Source organism: Dendrobates tinctorius, unplaced genomic scaffold (assembly GCF_039654945.1).
Source record: "Dendrobates tinctorius isolate UK_male_01 unplaced genomic scaffold, ASM3965494v1 ptg000007l, whole genome shotgun sequence".
In the NCBI taxonomy this organism is placed as follows: Eukaryota; Metazoa; Chordata; class Amphibia; order Anura; family Dendrobatidae; genus Dendrobates; species Dendrobates tinctorius.
In genome coordinates this window covers 34845699-34868706 of record NW_027361675.1, presented here as the reverse complement: position 1 = coordinate 34868706, position 23008 = coordinate 34845699, and the positions used below count along the sequence as shown (strand labels likewise).

General features: G+C 42.9%; 1 protein-coding gene across 7 annotated transcripts in view; it reads left to right on the top strand.

Annotated features, from left to right (window-relative positions):
* The window catches only part of BCAS3 (BCAS3 microtubule associated cell migration factor), a 1710065-nt gene that overhangs the window by 965822 nt on the left and 721235 nt on the right, over positions 1-23008 (top strand). For all 7 annotated transcript variants that reach the window (XM_073573260.1, XM_073573307.1, XM_073573290.1 and 4 more), the window contains one exon: positions 15860-15957. In XM_073573260.1, coding sequence (XP_073429361.1) covers positions 15860-15957 — 98 coding nt within the window. The remainder of the gene's footprint in view (positions 1-15859; positions 15958-23008) is intronic.

Here is a 23008-nt window from a genome sequence, read left to right as displayed (position 1 = left end):
AATGGTAGATTATATGCATGACTACCAATCAATTCAAATGGGGAACACAGATCTCTTTACTCATCATCTGTAGCAATCATACATTTAGCACTCACAGTGGGTTGCAATAAATATTGTTCAAGGCCCAACTTGTTTAATCCCATTAAATACCGAGGATGTATCACAATGCAAATTACGAGTCAGACACTCTCGTCCAACTATCAGTGCGTGATCACACAAATGTTTTTCTCTGGTTGAATGGGCACATATTCGAACAGATACGCTTTAAAATGATGTAGAAAGCCTTATGGGAAGGGTGTAGGAAGTTTTCTGTATGCTATGTTGCAGATGAGATTCCAAATCTGTTTTATTCCCTAAGATTGAGATATCCAACAAGCTTGTATAGGTGTGATGGGCAGGTATCTACATACTATTGACCAAAGTGTACTTATGAACAAACACTTAATTCATACATGCATGCATTAATAATAGATACACAAACTTAAAGCCTCATACACATCAGGCAGCAGCCTAATGTGTATAGGGCATCCTGACAATTCCCTGACATCATCTGCCTGGGAAGAGAAGGTTCCAGCTCATTTGATTTGAAACATTCAATCCTTTTGTTTTCTTGGTTTTAAGCTGCTACCAAATAGGTCTTATTTGAGTCGAGAGTTCCCGATCATGGATTAGGTGGAGATACTGTAGCTGTGGGATCATTAGGCCGACAGCTGTCTAAAGGGGGCTTTACACATAGCGATATCGCTAGCGATATCGCTAAAGCATCACCGATTTTGTGACGCAGCAGCGATATCGCTAGCGATATCGCTACATGTGATACTTACCTCCGACCGGCTCTCCCACTGGCTATCGCTGATCACACGAGATCGTCCACATCCATTTCTCGTCGTCGGCTTCCTGCGGGCGGAAGACGGCGGTCATCGCTTCATCTGAAAGGTAAGTACGACCGCCAAGCATCGCTACATCGCTTTTGAGATCTGCCTGTGTGGCAGCTCACTAGCGACCATTTAGCGATGCACCAGCGATCCTGACCGGGTCGTATCGTGGTCGGGATCGCTGGTGCATCGCTAAATGTAAAGGGGCCTTAAGGTTAAGTTCACATTTGCATATATGTGCGCAGCGTATCATCTGCATGTGCAAGTTGCATGCCAAAAAGCATGCTAATGCAGCCTTTTTTATTCATATCAGCTTACGCATGACCCAAAAAAACGCTGCATTTGCATGCGTTTTGGCATGCATTTGTGTTATTTATGTGCATGCATTCGATAGGATAATGCTTTTCCCGGAGAATTTCCTTGACACAAGCCATGTCCAATGGGTGTGTCTCATGGAAATGTTGTATATAGACCCTTGTACAGATTAAATCCTCAACTTTTGCTTCTGTATCCAGCTGCAAGATGGATCTTGACATGGAGAGCTTCTATCATAATCTGGCAAAAGAGCAACCCAACTTAGAATTTGGTGAACCTGTTAATACCACATTGCAAGATTACCAAGATCACCCTCTTAGGACTACAGTGGAAGTTGCCCAAATGAGGAATACATTTGCTGCCTACTTTGTTTCGGATATTGGATGTGTGTCATGGCAAGACAAAATGGTTTAAGCTGCTAAAATGTACCTGTAATGTTATGTACCTTGTGGCATGGCTAAGGGTCATATGGTCGATGGGAGGTATGTGTCTCAGAGATGGCTTGTTTCTGTGATGTAGCCCGGAGTGTTCTCTTTAGTGCACGTAAGCACTAAGAGATGTCACCGTACTTCTATATGTGTTTAAGGACCTGTGGTGATGTCACAGTCGTGACTTATCAAGTGGTGGGTTCGTGGTTGTAGATATACCCATATAATGTAGACTACTGCTTAACACAGGGCTGTATGTGGGGAGGAGGAAGCCTCCTGTGTTGTGAGCTCATTTTCTCGTTCACCTTTAATGTCCGATGAACTCCCTCTGCTGGTGAAAGGAGGTGGTGAAACTGATTTGGATGGGAGAAACCTGTCACCTGAACAGGTGGATTGCGATTGGACATCCGGAATCTCTGAGTGGATATAAGGCAGCCGACGCCCTGTAGGGTTGCTGGTGATTTCTCTGCTCTGAGCTCTGGCCTCCAGTTCAGTTCCTGTCTTCTAAAGCTAAGTTTTGCTCTGTTATTGTTCCATGAGATTTTGTCTGATTTGCTTAGTTTTGTGTTCTGCCAGCCCCGGCTGGGGCTCTGCTGAATTTCCATTTTTGTCCCTAATCGGTTAAATCTCTTTTGCTCTGTCTTCAGAATATATCGGAGTGCTATCAGACGTGTTGGGACATTTTTGGTAGGGTTTTTGCGGATTGCAGCCAGCATCTTTTCTGTCCTTTCCTATCTAGTTACTTGGGCCCCATCGTTTGCTCTGCCTGTCTTTCTGTCTGTTTGTGTTTTCATCTGTTTTCACCGACAATACATGTTGGGGGCTGTCTATTGCTTTGGGGCCTGCTCTGGGGCAGTTTAGATTTTCCCTTTCTTTAGGCTTATTTAGTTCTCCGGCTGTGAAGAGGCGTCTAGGACCACCGTAGGAATGCTCCACGGCTACTGTTAGTTGTTGTGAATAGGATCAGGGGTCTGCAATCCGCTAGCTACCAACCTCTCCGGTTTTCTGGACTTAGCTTGTATTTTTGTTTTTTCCTCCTCCGGTGACTCATTCACAACACTCCTGTGTGTGTTGAGGCTCCAGGACTGAGCCTAAAGTACTGGACATTTGTACTTTGTTTTGCCTGAGATAAAGGCTATTACTTTTGTTCTCTTTTGTTTGTGGGTTTGTAGAGCAATAAACCCCGTGAACTTTAAAAGGAACGTGCCTCCTGATTGCCACCTGTTGCACCTGAGCGAGTACAATCCCTACAATTGGTGCTAGACGTGCGGGCTGCATTCCCAGCAGAGACGTGAGACTGTTACTGCATGTCCTGGGTTAAATCTGTAGCAAGCCAGCAAGCATTGCCGGGGAAAATGGAGGACCTGCTGAAACACTTGGTACAGTCACAGTCATAGCAGCAAGAGACCAACTGGCTGTTGTTGCAACAGATACAACAGAGCCAGCAGGAGCAACGGCAGCAGATGCATCTTCTGGCAACCACCATCCAGGGCAGGACGAGCGCTCCATCCCCAGGTCTGGCTGATGATGCTCACGTCAGGAAGGCGTTAAGACGTGCATTTCAGAAAATGACGCCTGAGGATGATGTTGAGGCCTTCCTGACAGTGTTTGAGAGGGTGGCTGAGAGGGAAAAACTTCAGCCAGAGCAATGGGCAGAGGGAGGTACTGGCGCCATACCTGACGGGGGAACCCCAGAAGGCGTACTATGACTTGACTTTGCAAGATGCCAAGGAGTATCCTGAACTAAAAGCTGAGATTCTCACACTTTTGGGAGAGACAATGACTGTCAGGGCACAGCGAGTTCACTGCTGGGCCTATCACCGGGACAAACTGCCTCGCTCCCAAATGTTCGACCTGTTGCACCTGGTCCAGAAATGGCTGCAGGCAGAGTCTTCTACGCCTGCGCAGATGGTAGAATGAGTGGTGATGGATCGGTTTGTGCATTCCCTGCCGAGACCCCTACAGACTTGGGTTGCCCAAGCAGATCCCCAGAATGCCGATGAACTGGTCAGACTGGTCGAGAGATACCAGGGGATGGAAGGCTCCTTGGGGAGGCAGCCCATTCCGTATTGGGGGTCCCAGCAGGGGGAGGAGTCCCAAAAAGAGGTGGGGCATCCAAGGACAAAAGGGGCGGGGGAGGTGGTGTCCAAGGTCCCCATGGGTAATGTTATTTGCTGGAGGTGTCACGGGTCAGAACATATAGCTGCCTGTTGTCCCCAGACCACCGAGCAGATGGACTGCAGCATGAGATGATGTAGTTCATAGTTTGCATATCCAGCCTGCAGTGTGAACTCTCCACCAAACGAGGGGCCTCAAGCGTGTCCGGTGAAATTTTGGAACTGCCCAACATAGGGACCCAACTCTGAGGGAAGCCTTCAACAATGTCACTGTCATTAATGGGGTTGCACAGGAGCCGGGGGCTGACACAAGATTTCCCTATTTTATGATGAATAGGGAGTTGTTATACTGGGTCACGAAAATAAGGGAGGAGTTGGTAGAGCAGTTGATAGTGCCAGGCCCCTATAGACGAAAAGTGTTGGACATGGCCCATTCACAAATCTTGTGGGGACACCTGGGGGTGGAAAAAACGCAGGAACGGGTTGTGCAGAGGTTCTATTAGCCTAGGTGTCACCGGGAAATAGTAAACTATTGCAGGTCCTGCCCTACATGTCAGTTAACTGCCCCCACCTCTCACTTCCGGAGCCCCCTTGTACCATTGCCCATTAATCAGGTACCATTTGAGAGAATTACCATGAACTTGGTCGGTCCCCTAGTTAAATCAGCCCGGGGCCATCAGTATATATTAGTCATCCTGGACTATGCCACATGTTATCCTGAGGCAATTCCCCTGAGAAATTCCTTTGCGAAGAGTATAGCCCGCGAGTTGGTCCATGTGTTTTCCCGGACAGGTTTACCGAAGGAGATACTGACCGACCAGGGGACGCATTTTATGAGCAATGTGATGAGGGAGTTGTGCAAAGTCCTGCAAATCTCCCAGTTTAGGACGTCAGTGTACCATCCTCAGTCAGATGGCCTATTTGAGAGATTTAACAAGACACTGAAGAATATGCTAAGAAAAGCCATTGAGAAAGATGGTAGAGACTGTGACTGTCTCTTATCGTATCTGCTGTTTTTCATCCGTGAAATTCCACAGGCCTCCACGTGGTTCTCACCCTTAGAGCTCTTGTATGGCCGGCCTCCGCGAGGTCTCCTGGATATAACCAAGGAAACCTGGGAAGCTGAAGTCACGCCCCACAAAAGCATCATTGAATATGTGGCACTGATGCAGCAGAGGATTGTGAAGGTGATGCCCATCATGAAAGAACACCTCCAAGCACAAGAGGCTCAGGCCAGGGTCTACAACCGGTCAGCAAGAGTGAGGCAGTTCAATTCAGGAGACAGAGCTCTCATGCTAATTCCAACGGTGGAGAGCAAGTTCTTGGCCAAATGGCAATGGCCGTATGAGGTGATGAAGCTTGGTGAGGTAAGTTATAAAATTCACCAACCAGGAAGACGGAAATCAAACCAGGTTTACATGTCAACCTCATCAAGCCATGGCAAGATAGAGAGCCAGCGGTAACTCCGTGCTTGCTGGGCAACCCAGAAGGTGAGGTTGGAGCGGTTACTATAGCGGAGACACTATCGAAGGCCTACAAACAGCAGTGCTGGGAGTTTCTCCAGAGGAACAGGGACCTGTTTTCAGAGTTGCCGGGGTGCACGAAGGTCGTTGACCGAGCCACATCTGCGGGTGAACGTGAAGCCTTATCGAATTGCTGAGACCCGTCGAGAAATAACCTCCAAGGTGGTGCAGCATATGTTGAAGCTCGGGGTCATTGAGGAATCCAAGAGCGGTTGTTCGAGACCGATTGTCCTGGTCCCAAAATCTGGTGGTGAATGGAGATTCTGCAATGATTATTGGAAGCTGAATGAGGTCTCCAAGTTCGACGCATATCCCATTCCACGCGTTGATGAGCTCATCGAAAGACTTGGACCCGCCAGGTACATAACCACCTTGGATTTGACAAAGGGATATTGGCAGATCCCCATGGCACAGGAAGCCAAGGAGAAGACTGCATTTTCTACACCAGACGGATGCTTCCAGTATGTCTGAATGCCATTTGGCCTGCAGGGAGCTTCAGTGACCTTCCAGAGGGCTATGGATAGAATCCTTGCACCTCATAAGCTATACGCTGCTGCATACCTGGATGATATCGTCATCTTTAGCCCAGACTGGGAGAGTCACTTGGAAAAGTTCCAAGCAGTGTTTGATGCTCTAAGGGAGGTGGGGTTTACAATAAACCCAAAGAAGTGTGCCTTGGGTAAAAAAGAAGCCAAGTACCTGGGATATGTAGTGGGGTGAGGCAAGATTAAACCCCAAATCAGTAAAGTGGAGAAAATTCAAACATGGCCGAGGCCTTTGTCCAAAAAGTAAGTTAGAGCCTTCCTGGGGATCGTGGGATATTACATGAAGTTCATCCCAAACTTTGCCATGGTGGTTGCACCTCTAACTGATCTTTTTAAAGGGATAAAATCAGTAATGGTCAGATGGTCCGAAGAGGCAGAGTCAGCCTTCCAAGGCATGAAAGGGACTTTATGTAAGCAACCCGTTCTGATGGCCCCAGACTTTAAGAAAGAGTTCATTCTTCAGACAGATGCCTCAGATGTCAGGGTAGGAGCAGTCCTTTCCCAGGATATACATGGGGAGGAGCATCCTGTTCTCTACCTGAGTAGGACGCTATCTTCATGTGAAAGGAATTACTCTGTCGTAGAGAAGGAGTGTTTGGCCATAAAGTGGGCAGTGAATACGTTGCAGTACTATCTGGTGGGACGTAAGTTTAGGTTGATATCCGAACATGCCCCACTTGGATGAGAGAAACAAAGGGTAAAAATGTTAGGGTCACCCGCTGGTTCTTAGGCCTGCAAGACTTCAGCTTCTATGTAGAACATAGGGCAGGGAAGCTACATGGTAATGCTGATACCCTCTCAAGAATCCTTTGTCTAGTGGGGGGAAAGTGCCAAGCCCCACGGCTTTAGCCAGACTGGGGAGGTATGTGGCGTGGCTAAGGGTCGTATAGTCGATGGGAAGTATGTGTCTCAGAGATGGCTTGTCACTGTGATGTAGCCCGGAGTGTTGTCTTTAGTGCACATAAGCAATAAGGGACGTCACCGTACTTCTATATGTGTTCAAGGACCTGTGGTGATGTCACAGTCACGTGACTAGTCAGGTGGTGGGTTTGTGGGTGTGGCTATACTCATATAATGTAGACTACTGCTTAACACAGGGCTGTATGTGGGGAGGAGGAAGCCTCCTGTGTGTGTTGAAGCTCCAGGACTGATTTCTTTTGTTCTCTTTTGTTTGTGGAGCAATCAGGAGGAACATGCCTCCTGATTGCCACCCATTGCACCTGAGCGAGTACAATCCCTACAACCTGTATTGTTATGTACCTCTAACGTTTGCTGGCTTTAATGATAAAACACCTCTAGTGAAACACTCATTACAAGAAACATCAATAATATACACACGTGTGTTTGTGGCTCATAAAGAGACTATGAAAATACAGTGATTGTGCAAACAAAAGCAGATTAATCAGTAATTAGCTTTGGGGTATGTCAGAGGATGAGATATTGTGGACGTGGGGGGTGTGGCTACCATGAGTGGATGATGAAGGGGTTCCAGGGGAAGGGCCTATAAAATGCATGGGGTCTGGGTGGTCATGGATGGGAGTAGACACATTAGGAGTGGAACTGTGGGAATGGAGAGTCACATTGGAAGGGAGAGACAAATTGGAAAACCGACACATTGGTAGGTGAGGGTGGAGTTGGTTGGACAGTTTTGGGGCGACGTTTGCTTCTCCTAGTCTTCATCTTCTGGTGGTGCTGAGCAGAGCTGGTACTGGGCATCTGTTTCCTGCTTTTTTCCTTGGGTTTGTGGGAGTGGTGGCTTCAGGCTCGCGTGCTGCTGGACTCGGCGTGGTGGTGGCTTGAGGCTGGCTTGCTGCAGGACTCGGCATGGTTGTGGCTTGAGGCTGGCGTGCTGCAGTGAGAGAGAGACATTTTCATAGCTTCTATACTCACATCCAGAGTGAAATCCAGAGTCTTCACAGCAGATCCACTGGCTTGTAATAGCATCCAGAGGCTTGAGAGTACTGGACTTCCAGTGTCCACACCCTCTTTTTATACAGCTTTGTTTTGGGGGTGGCTGAAACCAGTTCTTGGACCTGCTCATTCTGAAGTACACATGCATATCGAACACATGCGTATGCATGTCCTTGCGTACCAGTGCATTCCCATAGACAGTAATGCGTTGTTTTGATGCACTTCATCCGCATGCATATGGCTTTGCATATTTGATGTCTCAAAAAATGCAACATGTTGCGTTCGCCGCGCACCGCGAAATGACGCATGAGTACGCATCCGCAAGCGAACGCATGCAAACGGGGTATATGGTGATAGTACTAACCGCAATGTCCGGACTGGCCGCTGGTCTCCTGACAGTACTCAATAGGCATATATGAAGGATTCAGGCTCCGGTCTGTAGATCTGTGGCCAGTCAGTTTTTAAAAAAAAACAATACTCCGGCTATATTCACATGTTGAAAAAGCAAAAACTGGATATGGGGGAGAAAATATAAGCATGTATAATAAAATTAATTAGATAAAAATATATATGATAAAATTGTAAAAAAGCCTTTATTAGGTAATGGCACAAGTATCAATAACAACAAAATAATCAATGAGTGTGCATAATATAATAATTAAAAGGGCACATATATCGCTAATATATAACTAAAAATGCCACCAATCCTGTACATACTATATAAAATGATGTCCAATATAGAGTATGCAAAAATATATATGGTGGAATCAAATTCATGCTATAATTAAGGAGGCATGATATATTTCTGGGCATAAAATGACCAGTGACAAAAGGATAAAATAATAAAATCAGCATTTGGAACAAATTAACCAGCACAGTGCCAAGTAAAACAAAGTGCAATGGTGCAAGGTGCTAAGGATCCAAGGCAAAAACCACAGACTGGATCTAAAAAAAAAACCGTGCTGTAATAGGGCATAAATACCTGGGTGCCAAATAAATGAAGCAGTGTGCTGCAAGAACGCGCCCCGATGCGCGTTTCGGTGATGTGTTACCTTCGTCAGGTAACATCACTGAAACACGTATTGGGGCGCGTTTTTGTGGCACACCGCTTCATTTATTTGGCACCCAGGTATTTATGCCCTATTACAGAACGTTTTTTTGGTCCAGTCTGTGGTTTTTGCCTTGGATCCTTAGCACCTTGCACAATTGCACTTTGTTTTACTTGGCACTGTGTTGGTAAATTTGTTCCAATTGCTGATTTTATTATTTTATCCTTTTGTCACTGGTCATTTTATGCCTGTAATATATCATGCCTCCTTAATTATAACATGAATTTGATGCCACCATATCTACTATATAATCGTCTAATTATGTCTGTCTGTTTGTAACTGAAATTCCGCAGCGCTGATTGGTCGCGGCCGGCCGTGACCAATCAGCGCATTCGAACGACGCACGCCTCGTCAGGAGAGAGAGATTCTAGAATACCCGACTCGTTATAATCGGGCCACCATCTAGTATATATATATTTGCATATTCTATATTGGACATCATTTTATATAGAATGTACAGGATTGGTGGCATTTTTAGTTATATATTAGCGGTATATGTGCCCTTTAAAGTATTATATTATGCACACTCATTGATTATTTTGTTATTGATACTTGTGCCATTACCTAATAAAATCTTTTTTACGATTTTATTGTATATATTTTTATTTCATTAATTTTATTATACCTGCTTATATTTTCTCCCCCATATCCAGTTTTTGCTTTTTCATTTTACTCGGGTGGTCTGCCATCCATTTGTCGAGGCAGTGTGTCTTTTTTGTACTTTATTTCACCAACACATTTTATTAATTTTGACAAACACGTCCTTCTATTTTAATATATTCACACTTTGCGTTTTTTTGCAGCATGTTGTTTTTTATGCAAATTTTAAGCTGTGTTTTACAGTACCAGCAAAGTCTATGAGATTTCAGAAATTTCATGCACACATATTGGTTTTATTTTCTGACTGATTTGGAAAACTGTATTTTAAAACTGCAGCATGTCACTTTTTCTGTGTTTTTTCTGACATAGGAAACAATGGGTAACTGCAAAAATGCAACAAAAAAACACAGGTATCAGTTTTTGGTGCAGAAACCTAAGGAAGTTAAATCATACTTTTTTGGGGGCCACTAAACTTTATCAACATGCACAAGAGACAGCAAAAATGTAGCAAAAGCTGCATTTTGTAAGCAGCTTCTTTACTGCCAAGATAGCAGGTTTTAACTGTGGAAAAAAATGCAGCAAAAATGCTACATGCGAATATAGCCTTGAATGATAAAATCCCTAGTCCCAATTGACATTAGTGTATAACTAAGCTGGCACATAGTCTACTCAGAGCCATGTTATATTTCATTTATTTTACTTTACTCCATTCATTTAGTGTGTGTGTAATTTAACCTCTTTTCACTTCCTAAACTTGCTGTTTCAACAGAACTTATAAGTTTTGATTTGACTGATAAGTAAGTTAGTAAAATAAAGTGGCTGAACTAGATGTTTAACCAGTTCTGATTAGCTGGATCCTAAGAAAAAGGAGAGTGTGGAGAGATGAATTAGTAGAATGACCTTGCGATTACAAGTCTAAGGTCGGGGTCACACTAGAGAGGAATACGGACGAGTGAGAGGCGCTAAAAGCACGCATTACACACGAACAAATGATTCTCTATGGGGCAGCTCCCAACAGCCATATATTTCTTGGGCATATTCTACGGTCCGTGCCAATCGCAGCATGCTGCGATTGTCATCGTACTACGCCCGTAATACGCCAATGCAAGTCTATGGGTGCGCAAAAAATACGGATTACACACGGACAACACATGTGACTTGCGAGAAATACGCACCCGGTGTCTTTTAGAAAAGCCGGCAATTCAGTGCGCGATACAGTAAACTCACACTGACAGGTTTAATAAAGAAAGAAAGAATCGATATAGACACATAGAATACATATATATTTACATACATGTCATTGTGACAAACATGTATATATATTTACAGTCATCTGTTAAAGTTTGGGCACCCCTATTAATGTTAACCTTTTTTCTTTATAACAATTTTGGTTTTTGCAACAGCTATTTCAGTTTCATATATCTAATAACTGATGGACTCTGTTATATTTTTGGATTCAAATGAGGTTTACTGTACTAACAGAAAATGTGCAATCTGCAATTAAACAAAATTTGACCGGTGCAAAAGTATGGGCACCCTTATCATTTTCTTGATTTGAACACTCCTAACTACTTTTTACCGACTTCCTGAAGCACTAAATTGGTTTTGTAACCTCATTGAGCTTTGAACTTCATAGCCAGGTGTATCAAATCATGAGAAAAGGTATTTAAGGTGGCCACTTGCAAGTAGTTCTCCTATTTGATTCTCCTATGAAGAGTGGCATCATGGGCTCCTCAAAACAACTCTCAAATGATCTGAAAACAAAGATTATTCAACATAGCTTTTCAGGGGAAGGATACAAAAAGTTGTCTCAGAGATTTAACCTGTCAGTTTCCACTGTGAGGAACATAGTAAGGAAATGGAAGAACACAGGTACAGTTCTTGTTAAGCCCAGAAGTGGCAGGCCAAGAAAAATATCAGAAAGGCAGAGAAGAAGAATGGTGAGAACAGTCAAGGACAATCCACAGACCACCTCCAAAGACCTGCAGCATCATCTTGCTGCAGATGGTGTCACTGTGCATCGGTCAACAATACAGCGCACTTTGCACAAGGAGAAGCTGTATGGGAGAGTGATGCGAAAGAAGTCATTTCTGCAAGCACGCCACAAACAGAGTCGCCTGAGGTATGCAAAAGCACATTTGGACAAGCCAGTTACATTTTGGAAGAAGGTCCTGTGGACTGATGAAACAAAGACTGAGTTGTTTGGTCATACAAAAAGGCGTTATGCATGGAGGCTAAAAAACACAGCATTCCAAGAAAAACACTTGCTACCCACAGTAAAATTTGGTGGAGGTTCCATCATGCTTTGGGGCTGTGTGGCCAATGCCGGCATCGGGAATCTTGTTAAAGTTGAGGGTCGCATGGATTCAACTCAGTATCAGCAGATTTTTGACAATAATGTGCAAGAATCAGTGATGAAGTTGAAGTTACGCAGGGGATGGATATTTCAGCAAGACAATGATCCAAAACACCGCTCCAAATCTACTCAGGCATTCATGCAGAGGAACAATTACAATGTTCTGGAATGGCCGTCCCAGTCCCCAGACCTGAATATCATTGAACATCTGTAGGATGATTTGAAGCGGGCTGTCCATGTTCGGCGACCATCAAACTTAACTGAACTGGAATTGTTTTGTAAACAGGAATGGTCACAAATACCTTCATCCAGGATCCAGGAACTCATTCATAGCTACAGGAAGTGACTAGAGTCTGTTATTGTTGCAAAAGGAGGATCTACGAAATATTAATGTCACTTTTATGTTGAGGTGCCCATACTTTTGCACCGGTCAAATTTTGTTAAAATGCAGATTGCACATTTTCTGTTAGTACAATAAACCTCATTTGAATCCAGAAATATAACTGAGTCCATCACTTATTAGATATATGAAACTGAAATAGCTGTTGCAAAAACCAAAATTGTTGTAAAGAAAAAAGGTTAACATTAATAGGGGTGCCCAAACTTTAACTGTATATTTCACAGAGTTCTTCATAGCAGAATAGCCACTAATTAAATTGCCGGCTTCTATCAAATTCTTCCCCAACCCGACATGAAATGACACATGGTTTACATTCAGTAAACCATTTCATTTCATGTTTTTTTATATGTCTTTGACTAATAATTAGATGCGGGTTTGTGTGCAAAATTTGGGAGTTGTAGTTGTTATTTTAAGGGGTTAATTCGTTGTTAAAAAATGCGTGGGCTTCCCTTTGCCCTATATTGGTGGCGAGTGGGTTAATCTAACAAAGGGTTAATGTCACCATTCGATTGTAAGGTGACATTAACCCTTTGTTAGATTAACCCATTCGCCACCGCTACAGGGCAATGGGAAGCCCACGCATTTTTTATAAACGAATTAACCCCTTTAAATAACAACTACAACTCCCAAATTTTTCACACAAACCCGCATCTAATTATTAGTCAAAGACATATAAAAAAACATGAAATGAAATGGTTTACTGAATGAAAACCATGTGTCATTTCATGTCGGGTTGGGGAAGGATTTGATAGAAGCCGGCAATTAATTAGCGGCTATTCTGCTATGAAGAACTCTGTGAAATATAAATATATATATATTTATATATGTTTATCTCAATGACTTGTGGGTATATATATATATATATATGCATTCTATGTGTCTATATCTATTATTTCGTTTCTGTTATAAACCCTGTCATAGGGCTCCATTATATGTCCATTTTGCAAGGCGGCGAGAAAATCTCACCATACGGATGCCATACGGATTACATACGGATGCAGACATGCGCAAAATACGCAACCACACCTTGCTTACGGATGACCTGCGGAGCACTATTTAGGGGACATTCATCCGTATTACGCCTGTAAACTACGGACCGTATTTTGCGCCGGGTAGTGTGACCCCGGCCTAAAGGCCCCGTTCCATGCAACGATATTGTGAACGATATCTTTGCAACGTCACCAGTTTGGTGGTGTTGCAGCAATGTGGAAACGACATCGTTGCGTGTGACACGTAGCAATGATCAATGATCAGTTGGCTGATCGTTAATCGTTGCCTAATGGTCTGGGCCATAAATCTATCGTTGGTCTCCCGCTGGGCAGCACACATCGCTGCGTGTGACAGCGAGAGACCAACGATCAGCGAGCTCCCAGCGCCATATAGCAGACGCTGGGAGCGGGTATCCAGGGTAAACAGTGGGTAACTAAGAGCTGTGCGGTGCTTAGATACCCGCTGTTTACCCTGGATACCAGCGTGCTCGCTGGTCCTGATCGTTGGTGAGTCTGCCTATGTGACAGCTGACCAGCGATCAGCTAACTATGTCCCAGCGATCCCATCCACGTTGGATCGTTGGTGGGATCGCAGGGACATTGAAGTGTGTAACGGGGCCCAAAGGCCGGCGTCACACTTACAAGAGTCTCTCGCTTCAATACCCAGCACTGCCGCCGGCACTCGTGACCGGAGTGTGTGGCTGCATGTCTTTGTATGCAGCTGAACTCTCCGGTCCGAACCGCCGGCGGCAGTGCCGGGTATTGAGGTGAGAGACTCACGCGAGTTTCTCGCATTGCACTCCCAAGTGTGACCCCGGCCTAATGCTGGAATCACACTAGCAATTTTAAAATCGGACCGATTTTGATGCAGGAGAGTTGGACGAGTGTAATGCAAGTGTCCTGGGAATGTCATTCGATTTTCATACAAGTACAATGCGATTTTTCACACCTAGCATCCGATTTACAACCGAATGCAGTGTGATTGCTATCCAACTGCAATGCGATTATTTATATATATATATATATTTATAACAGCTAGATAGATAGAATAAAAGCCGTCAATTCAGCAGCCACATAGTATAAAATCACAACAGGAGCCGACAAGATAGAAGAGATGCATTACCTACAGTAAATACACATAGAATAGGTAGATATATAGATGTCAGTGACATATACAATTATTACAGTGTGTGTGCAACTTACTGTACATGTATTTAATTAATAAAACATTATTTTTCTGAAAAAAATGGCGTAGGCACCCTCATAATTTTGTTAACCAGCAGAGGAAAAGCCGATGGCTGGGGGCATATATTTATAGCCTGGGAAGGGGGTAATACCCATGGAGCTTCCCAGGCTAGTAATTTCAGCTCACAAATGTATAATTAGCCTTTACTGGCTATTTAAATGGGGACTTCCCCAAAACAAATGATGTGGGATCCCCCTATAATTAATAACCAGCAAAGGCTATGCAGACAGCTGCAGGCTGATATTAATAGCCTAGGAAGCGGTCATTTATACTTACCCCCAGGCTAAAAGCATCTGCTCTCAGCTGCCCCAGAAAAGGCACATCTCTAAGATGCGCCAATTCTGTCACTTAGCCTTGCTCTTCCCACTTCCCTGTAGTGGTGGCAAGTGAAGTGACGTCAATTCCCGAGGTTAGTAATGGAGGGGCATCGATAAGACGCCCCCATTAATAATCCCTTAGTCACCCAGACACCCAGAAAGCAGACACCCAGAATAAAGTCCTTTAATTGAAAGAATGACACAGACTCCTTTAATAAATCTTAATTAAACCATACTTACAACCTTGCTCATTCCCTCGAATAAAAAACAACAATATTCCTCACCTTTCTGCAGAGATGATAATCCATTTGTCCCACGAAGGGTTTAGCTCTGCTACAGCTAGATGGCAGGCTGCATGGTTGCATGATGCGATCATACAACCTGTCATCCAGCAGAGAAACTGAGCACCATGTGCTCAGTGTCTCCCTGTGAACTTCTATTCCCTGTCTGAGGGCACCGCGAGTGTGAAAAAGTTCTCCTGCTCGTGGTGCCATCAGACAGGTCCTGCAAGTTCACAATAATAAAATACATGTACAGTAAGCTGCACACACTGCACTGATTGTGTTTGTCACTGCCATCTAAATATCTACCTATTCTATGTGTATTTACTGTATGTAATCCATCTCTTCTATCCTTTCTGCTTCTGCAGTGATTTTACAGTACATGGCAGATGAATTGCTGGTTTTTCTTCTATCTATCTATGTAATATAAATACATATACATGTATATATGTGTGTGTCACTGGCATCTATATATTCTATGTGTATACATCTATTCTATTCTAACCTGTCATTGTGATTTTACTATACGCGGCACATGAATTACCCGCTTTTCCAAGGAGTAGTATTCAATCACCCCACACTCTTGATAGATGCTTGTGATGACTTTATTGTACAGATACAGGTGCAGCAATAACACAATTCATGAATAAGTAATTGGTGCAGGGATAGAGAAAATGGTGAGGCAACAAGAACATAACGTCATTAAGTTATTTTAACCAAAGACTTCAGACTTCTAAGTTACTATAGACAGCTGTTTTTCTTTACATTTGTTTGATAAACTTCTCCATTCAAAAGTTAAAAATACACGTTGTTAAGATCTTCTCACAAACTTGTCTTCTTTATACAGAATCCAGCCCGTTCGCTCTGAGCCTGTAAGCATGCCAGGATCTCCGCGACCTACTGCTGATCGAAGGGGAGGATCGACAGTTATAGATGCCAGCTCAGGTAGGAAAAACCTTTAATGGTCAATTGGCCATAAAGGATTTCTCTATTGGTGTAAAGGATTTACAAAGAAGTTTTACTATCTGCAATGTAAATGCACTGATGTAATAGATACTACATAAATAGATTTATATCCCAAACAATTTCCTGCCCAAGAATAACTAAACTTCATTGTAGAGTATAATCTGTTACATGAATGTTACCTTGTTTACTGCTGCAGTGCAATGAGTATGGTGTGTTGTTCACAGTTGGTAAATGTTGGCAGTGTTTAATTTTTCTGTATTTGCAGTTGTTTGTAGATGTGCTCCATTTGTAGAAGTGAGTGTAATTCAGCTGTGAGATTTAAATGAGTTGTTCCACGAACTTCATATATTTGAATTAATAGATCTTGGAATAATAATAAATTCCACAGTTGGATGTGTTAAAAAAATGTTCCTGTGTTAAAAATCCCTCTGGGAGGCATTACCATTGTTTCATGTTATATCACTTATCTAGGTATTAAAATTGGTAGAACACCTTCGTTTATATATACTTTAAATTACCCCCCCCCCCCGACCAAAATCTCCAACCAAAAGAAAACGTGGCAGGATCTCCCATTATTACTCATGGGAAGGGCCCACCTTGTTAAGATGATTAGTATGACCAAACTGATGTATCTTCTTCAAATAATACCCCTCTTGCTCAAACACTCTGATATCAACTCTTTTAATAGTCAATTTAGTCAATTTGTCCGGAGGAATAATCATCCCACAATTGGCTTGTTGAAATTAATGACCTCAAAAGAAGGAGGCATAAATTTCCCCAGCGTTAGGAATTATAATTTGGCTTGCAACATGCGTTAAAACATTGATTGGCTACATAAAAGACACTCATATACAGATACGGCTCTGGAGGCAGACTTCGCTCATCCCATAGATCTGACTGCTATTTTGCACTCACATCTCTCTTCCGTTCCTCCTTTTTTAAAACTATCAGTTTTATTCAGGGACACGATCTCAACATGGAAGGCGGTGAGGAAAAATGTAGCCTTTCATTTAGAATTTCTAAATACCATTATGGGCTAATCCAGAATTCCCGCAGGGAATAGAGAATAGACTGTTTATCGCCTGGCGATGGAAGAATATTTTTAATATCTCGCACCTCCTTCACTCGACGGAGGCTAGATGGTTAACATGCTCTGAAGTACTTGAAAAATATCAACTACAGCCCTCCCATTCCTTTCAGTACGAACAGATCAAACGTTCGATTATGTCAAACCTGCATAATGTTAATTTCGAATCGAGACATAATGTGCTGGACGACTTGCTTAAACACCCAACAGTGACCTCTTCGATCTCCACAATCTACTCTATAATGAAGCCACATTTACTAGACCCTCATCCAGATACTTTTTATAAATATTGGAGGTTACAATTGGATGACGTTGAAGCTCCCTCTGTGATTAGAAAGGGTTGTCTCTTTTTCCGGATACACATAATAAATGAGACCTGGAGAAAGACTCAATTCAAAATCATGCACAGAACTACATATGCCTTTAACATCTACAAATCATATCCCAGTTCTGATAGACTTACCGCATGCCCTAGTTGCCAACTACCCAACTCTGACATGATGTACAGTATGGACTGTGGTCGTGTCATTCTGTGGCCTCTTTCTGGGATTCAGTCTCAGGGCTGATAGCTAAATTATGGAATAATGTAAAACCGCTATATCTGTCAATGGCAATCCTACACTCTTGGGGAGAACTGGAGATTGGAGATTGTGGAGAGGAGGGCCCTCCAAAACTTTTACACACTATATTGATTTTTGCTGGAAAATTGATTCTCAAGCAGTGGCTCAGTCCTTCTAACCCACTACTATCAGATTTGATATCCCAACTGCATCACTATATGATGGTTGAACAAGGAGATGCACTTACAAATAAAGAGACGCAAGCAGGTAATTTTTTTTAAAAATTGAATCAATTTATTGGCAAATTTTGTAGCACTGATGAGAGACGGAAAATAATTGAACCTTTTTCCTCAACGAAATGGTACCTAATGGAGAGCCTTAAGAATAGTTTAGGACCCTTCCGGTTGGCATACTAATGCGCCTAAATTAAAGGGAACCTATCACCTACTTTTTCAACTATGAGCTGTGGCCACTGCCTTTTGGGGCTTATCTACAGCATTATAGAATGCTATAGATAAGCCCCCGATCTAACCTGAAAGAGAAGAAAAACAAGTTTTATTATACTCACCCGGGGGCGGTCTGGTCCAATGGTCATCGCAGGTCCGTGTCCAGCTCCTCCCATCTTCATACGATGTTGTCATCTTCCTTGCTTTGTGTCGTGGCTCCTGTGCAGGCGTACTGATCTTCCCAGTTGAGGGCTTATCTAAGTACTGCAGTGCACAGGCACTGGGCCTCTCTGACCTTTCCCAGCACCTGCGCACTGCAGTACTTGGCTCTGCCTTCAACAGTGCAGATCAGTACGCCTGCGCAGGAACTATGACACGAAGCAAGGAAGATGACAACATCGTATGAAGATGGGAGGCAGCAGACCTGTGATGCCCATCGGACCGGACCACCCTGGGTGAGTATAATAAAACTTGTTTTTCTTCTCTTTCAGGTTAGATCGGGGGCTTATCTGTAGCATTACAGAATACTGTAGATAAGCCCTGGAAGGTAGTGGCTGCAGATCATAGCTGAAATAGAAGGTGACAGTTTCCCTTTAACTGGTGAAAGGCATCTGCTTGTCGGGAGAGGAGTGAGATAAGCATTTGGTTTGGTTAAAAGAGGCAGGTTGGGAGAATTCCCCCCCAATTCCCCTCTTACCCCTCTCCTTTTTGTGCTTGAAGCCGTCTTTATTTTTGATGCTGTTCCTGGAACTGTTATATAGGGAAGGAAGTATTGTAAGGACAATCCTTAAATTTTTCATTCATTCTCTGTTTGAAATGCTGGAAGTAAATATTCAGGATATTATTATCGCATTAAGTCTTGAAATGTGACATGGCACCTGTGACATGGATAATGCTTTCTTTGTTGATACCCTTTGTTGTGAAAATTTTCAATAAAATTTATATTAAAAAAATGTCCCTGTGCTGAGATAATCTTATAAATGTGCCCCCGCTGTCAATGTGTCCAACCATGCAGAGCTGCTTCAGTTCCTGGTCGGTATATATCACATCTCCTGGCCACAGGAGAAATATGTCACTTATGATAAGTATGTATACAGGCGAAAAAACAAGGACTCAGAACACACATTTTCCTGGCTGTTTTGTCAAAGGAGTGAGTGTTTCTGCCCCATCACCAGTTCTGTGAGCTCATTATAAATCAAGTCAGTGACATATAAGCTCAGTCGCCACTGGAGCTCCTACTGTAATGCTATATATGCATGCTATTGAGTTGAAGATGCTGAACAGATGTATCGATTTATGGGAAATACTCAGTATAAACTGTTTTTTCTTTATGTAAATCCATGCACATTCAGGACTTAGAAGTTCTGTGGGTCCTACTCAATGATTCACAGTTTCATTATATGCATTCTCATAAGGGCAGTCTGTGTTAGGCGTTGGGATTCTCCCGCTGAACGGGATAGATCTCAAGCCTTGTCTGGTGCTGTGGTCTCCCATTCAGGCTCGGCTGCTGAGATGACTGATCAGCACAGACTTTGGTCGCAGCGCCTTGCCCAGGTTCATGTTGCATGTGTAGTTACTGATGGCCCTCCAGCTAAGCCTATGGTGACTACTAGTTTACACGTGCTGCGCTGTGCTCTGGAGCCCAGGTCCAGATTTCACCCTACTGAGCATGTCCATGATACGGTGCCTTCCCATTGGTGTTCGGACATCAGGTGCTCTGGTGATGGGGCAGCTTCAGATTGGTCCACAGGCAAGTTCCTGTCTGTCTGGACTTGAGCAAGGTATAAAAAGCTCTCAATGGCACATGTCGGTGCACTAGTATCATGTGTGTTTGGTGTGTTGGCTACTTTACCAGCCTGTGTACACGTGTGTCGCTAATAGCACTGCGAGTGTTGGTCTAGACAGGCAGTGTAGGGTGGGAACTCCCACCTAAACTTAGCATGTGCATCGGGCATCCTCAGGCGCGCATGCTAAAGCACACCGTGTGTCAGAGCAGGGTCAACCACCAGCTTAGTTTTCCCTGGGGGGTTAAGTTATAGGGACCCCAATAGTATTTTTCTATACGCCTGTGCAGTCTAACAGGGTATAGTCCTTTCTGCTTTGCTTCATAGTACCGCTCTGTGGTGTAACAAAGCTTGTTACTTTGCGCTTTGTGCACACTGAGTGACTTTTAACTCAGTGTGCTTTAAGTGTTTTCTCGCAGCCTTGCTCCGCCATTGTGCTAGCTGCAGTTTCTCCATCACCACACAGTGGACCCCGGGTTGCGAACGCACCTGTTTATAATTTATTTGGTGTATTCCGCCAATCCTAACAGTCTGTCACTCATTAAGTGACTCTGCTCACTGGACTCCTAAACTTAAGGCCCACTTACACTGGCTGATAATCTGTCAGATTCCAATGGTATCTTCTGCCCATTGTTCATGATGATTGTGTAATGTGAATGGGTTGAGCGACCGAACGATGCATCCAGAAAAGCTCGTTCATAATGCAGGAAATCATTTATGTGAGCAAAACAGTTCTTGTTCAGTTTGCAAAAAATTGTGAAATGTAAATGGATATTGTATGTATGTTCTACGATTTGACCGACAAAAAAGAGAAATGGAAATTCTTAAACAACGTTTACCATGTTGCAAGGCAATACCTCCTTACCATTTGGAGAATTGGAATGAGTACATATTCGTAACATATTTGTAATAAGAAGAAAATATTTTGTTTCGTTAATACAATTAAATATTCTTTTACAGTATCAACAGAAATGAATGTACAATACTTTATAATATCATGTATTCAGAGAATTAGTATTACTTATGGGATTTGAACATTGAAGACACCTACACTTTAGATTATCTGTGTGAACACAGTGCATGATATTCAATGTTAGGGTACCGTTACACTTAGCGATGCACCAGCGATCCCGACAACGATATGGATCGCTGGTGCATCGCTAAGTGGTCGCTAGTGAGCTGCCACACAGGCAGATCTCACCAGCGACATAGCAGGGGTCGGGGGTCGCTACTTACCTGTCAGACGCGGCGATCCTGCGTTCTCCTGCCCGGCTCCACGCCTCGCTCGTCAGCGCCACAGGAAGCGCAGCAGGAAGTGGCCGACGAGGAATGGTCCAGGGAGTTATCGCGCGACCAACGATGAGCAGCGGGGGAGCGGGTCGGAGGTAAGTATCACATGCAGCGATATCGCTAGCAATATCGCAGCAACGTCACAAAATCGGTGACTTTACAGCGATATTGCTAGCAATATCGCAGTGTGTAGCGGGGGCTTTACAATGTAACAACCGCTTTTCAGCCATTTCATTCATGACTATCGTCCTGTATAAACACTTGTCTGACATTATTTGCTTGTCATGAGTTGCAGTCGCATCCTTCATCATTTTAATGATTATCTGATTTTGTAAATGAAGCCTTATATAACGTGCTGTCTGCATACAGAGTAGCATATTCTTGGTGACCTGCTCAGCTTGATATATTTTGGAATGTGTATGCTGTTAAATATACTAATTACATTTTTATTTAACGACCCTGGCAAAGTGAAAAGGCTGTAAAGTTACATATGTCTTTACAGAAATAAAACTGTAATTAGTAATTGCCCCTCCGATCTTATATCCTCAATATAATATAATAACGACTGGTTTGCATGCTCATGTCCAGCTCTAAGCCAACATAGGTTCCAATACGATTTTGTCAAGTAAAATCTATCACAAGTAGAATTATTAAATGCAGAGTATTAGTCAAGCAGTTTGGAGTCAAAAGGATTTTAATCCAAAGTGATTCGGAAATCCCCTGAGACTGTTGAGTGGATTGAGGTTTTACACAGGAAAAAGAAACTGTAACAAACACAAAAAAGATTTGTGTAGGATGTTTGCAAGATAAAACAATGGATTTAAAATAAAGATTAATAATAATGGTGTGATATTAGTATTTCAAACCAGCCATTCTTAGATCTGGGCATATTGCTGTGTTAAGGGCATCAATGTAAGCAGATCCTAAGTATGCTAACTATTTATTAGATCATTTTGAATAATTAGTCCTATCAACTTTACAAACCAACTAGTATTTTTATTGAAGCCAAATGATTTCCAAACCTCTACGCAGTGCCATGTTTTGAATTGACAGCTCCCGTAGCAAAGCACATATTATGCTCTCCCTAATCCATGGACTGTTAGACATAAGATTTTTAAAAATATAAGTGCATTGTTAGATTGTTTTATCTTTTTATTTTTTTGTTAAATTTTTGTGTTTTCTTTTTCATGGAAGTATTTTATTGCCCTAACCCTATCTATAATACTAGCACTATGCCTGACACTAGTCTTAACTCAAACCCAAGTTGGGGCAAGAAAAAGTATGTAAAAACTTAAAGTAGTGTGTTCACTAAACATCGCTCTGTATCTATGGGTGCAATAGAAGGGTACCACCCCATATGTATCAAGAGAAAAAGAACTGGCACTCCTTATGGTGTTGAAGAAGAAAATCTTGTAATGATGCAATACAGAAAAATAACATTTCAGTCTACTTTAGACCTTCATCAGACTAGGGAAAACACAAATGTAAATTTGTGTCAGTGAATACAAGTAATCATCACTCCTCTAAAAAATGAAACAACACATGGGCAGAAAACAACAAACTGCAATGAAATAAAAGTAAGTGAAAAGTATACTCCAATAGCGATGGTAGATATAAGCAAACTGATAAAAAGAATAGTAAATACACTCACTGGCCACTTTATTAGGTACACCATGCTAGTAAGGGGTTGGACCCCCTTTTGCCTTCAGAACTGCCTCAATTCTTCGTGGCAGAGATTCAACAAGGTGCTGGAAGCATTCATCAGAGATTTTGGACCATATTGACATGATGGCATCACACAGTTGGCGCAGATTTGTCGGCTGCACATCCCTGATGCGAATCTCCCGTTCCACCACATCCCAA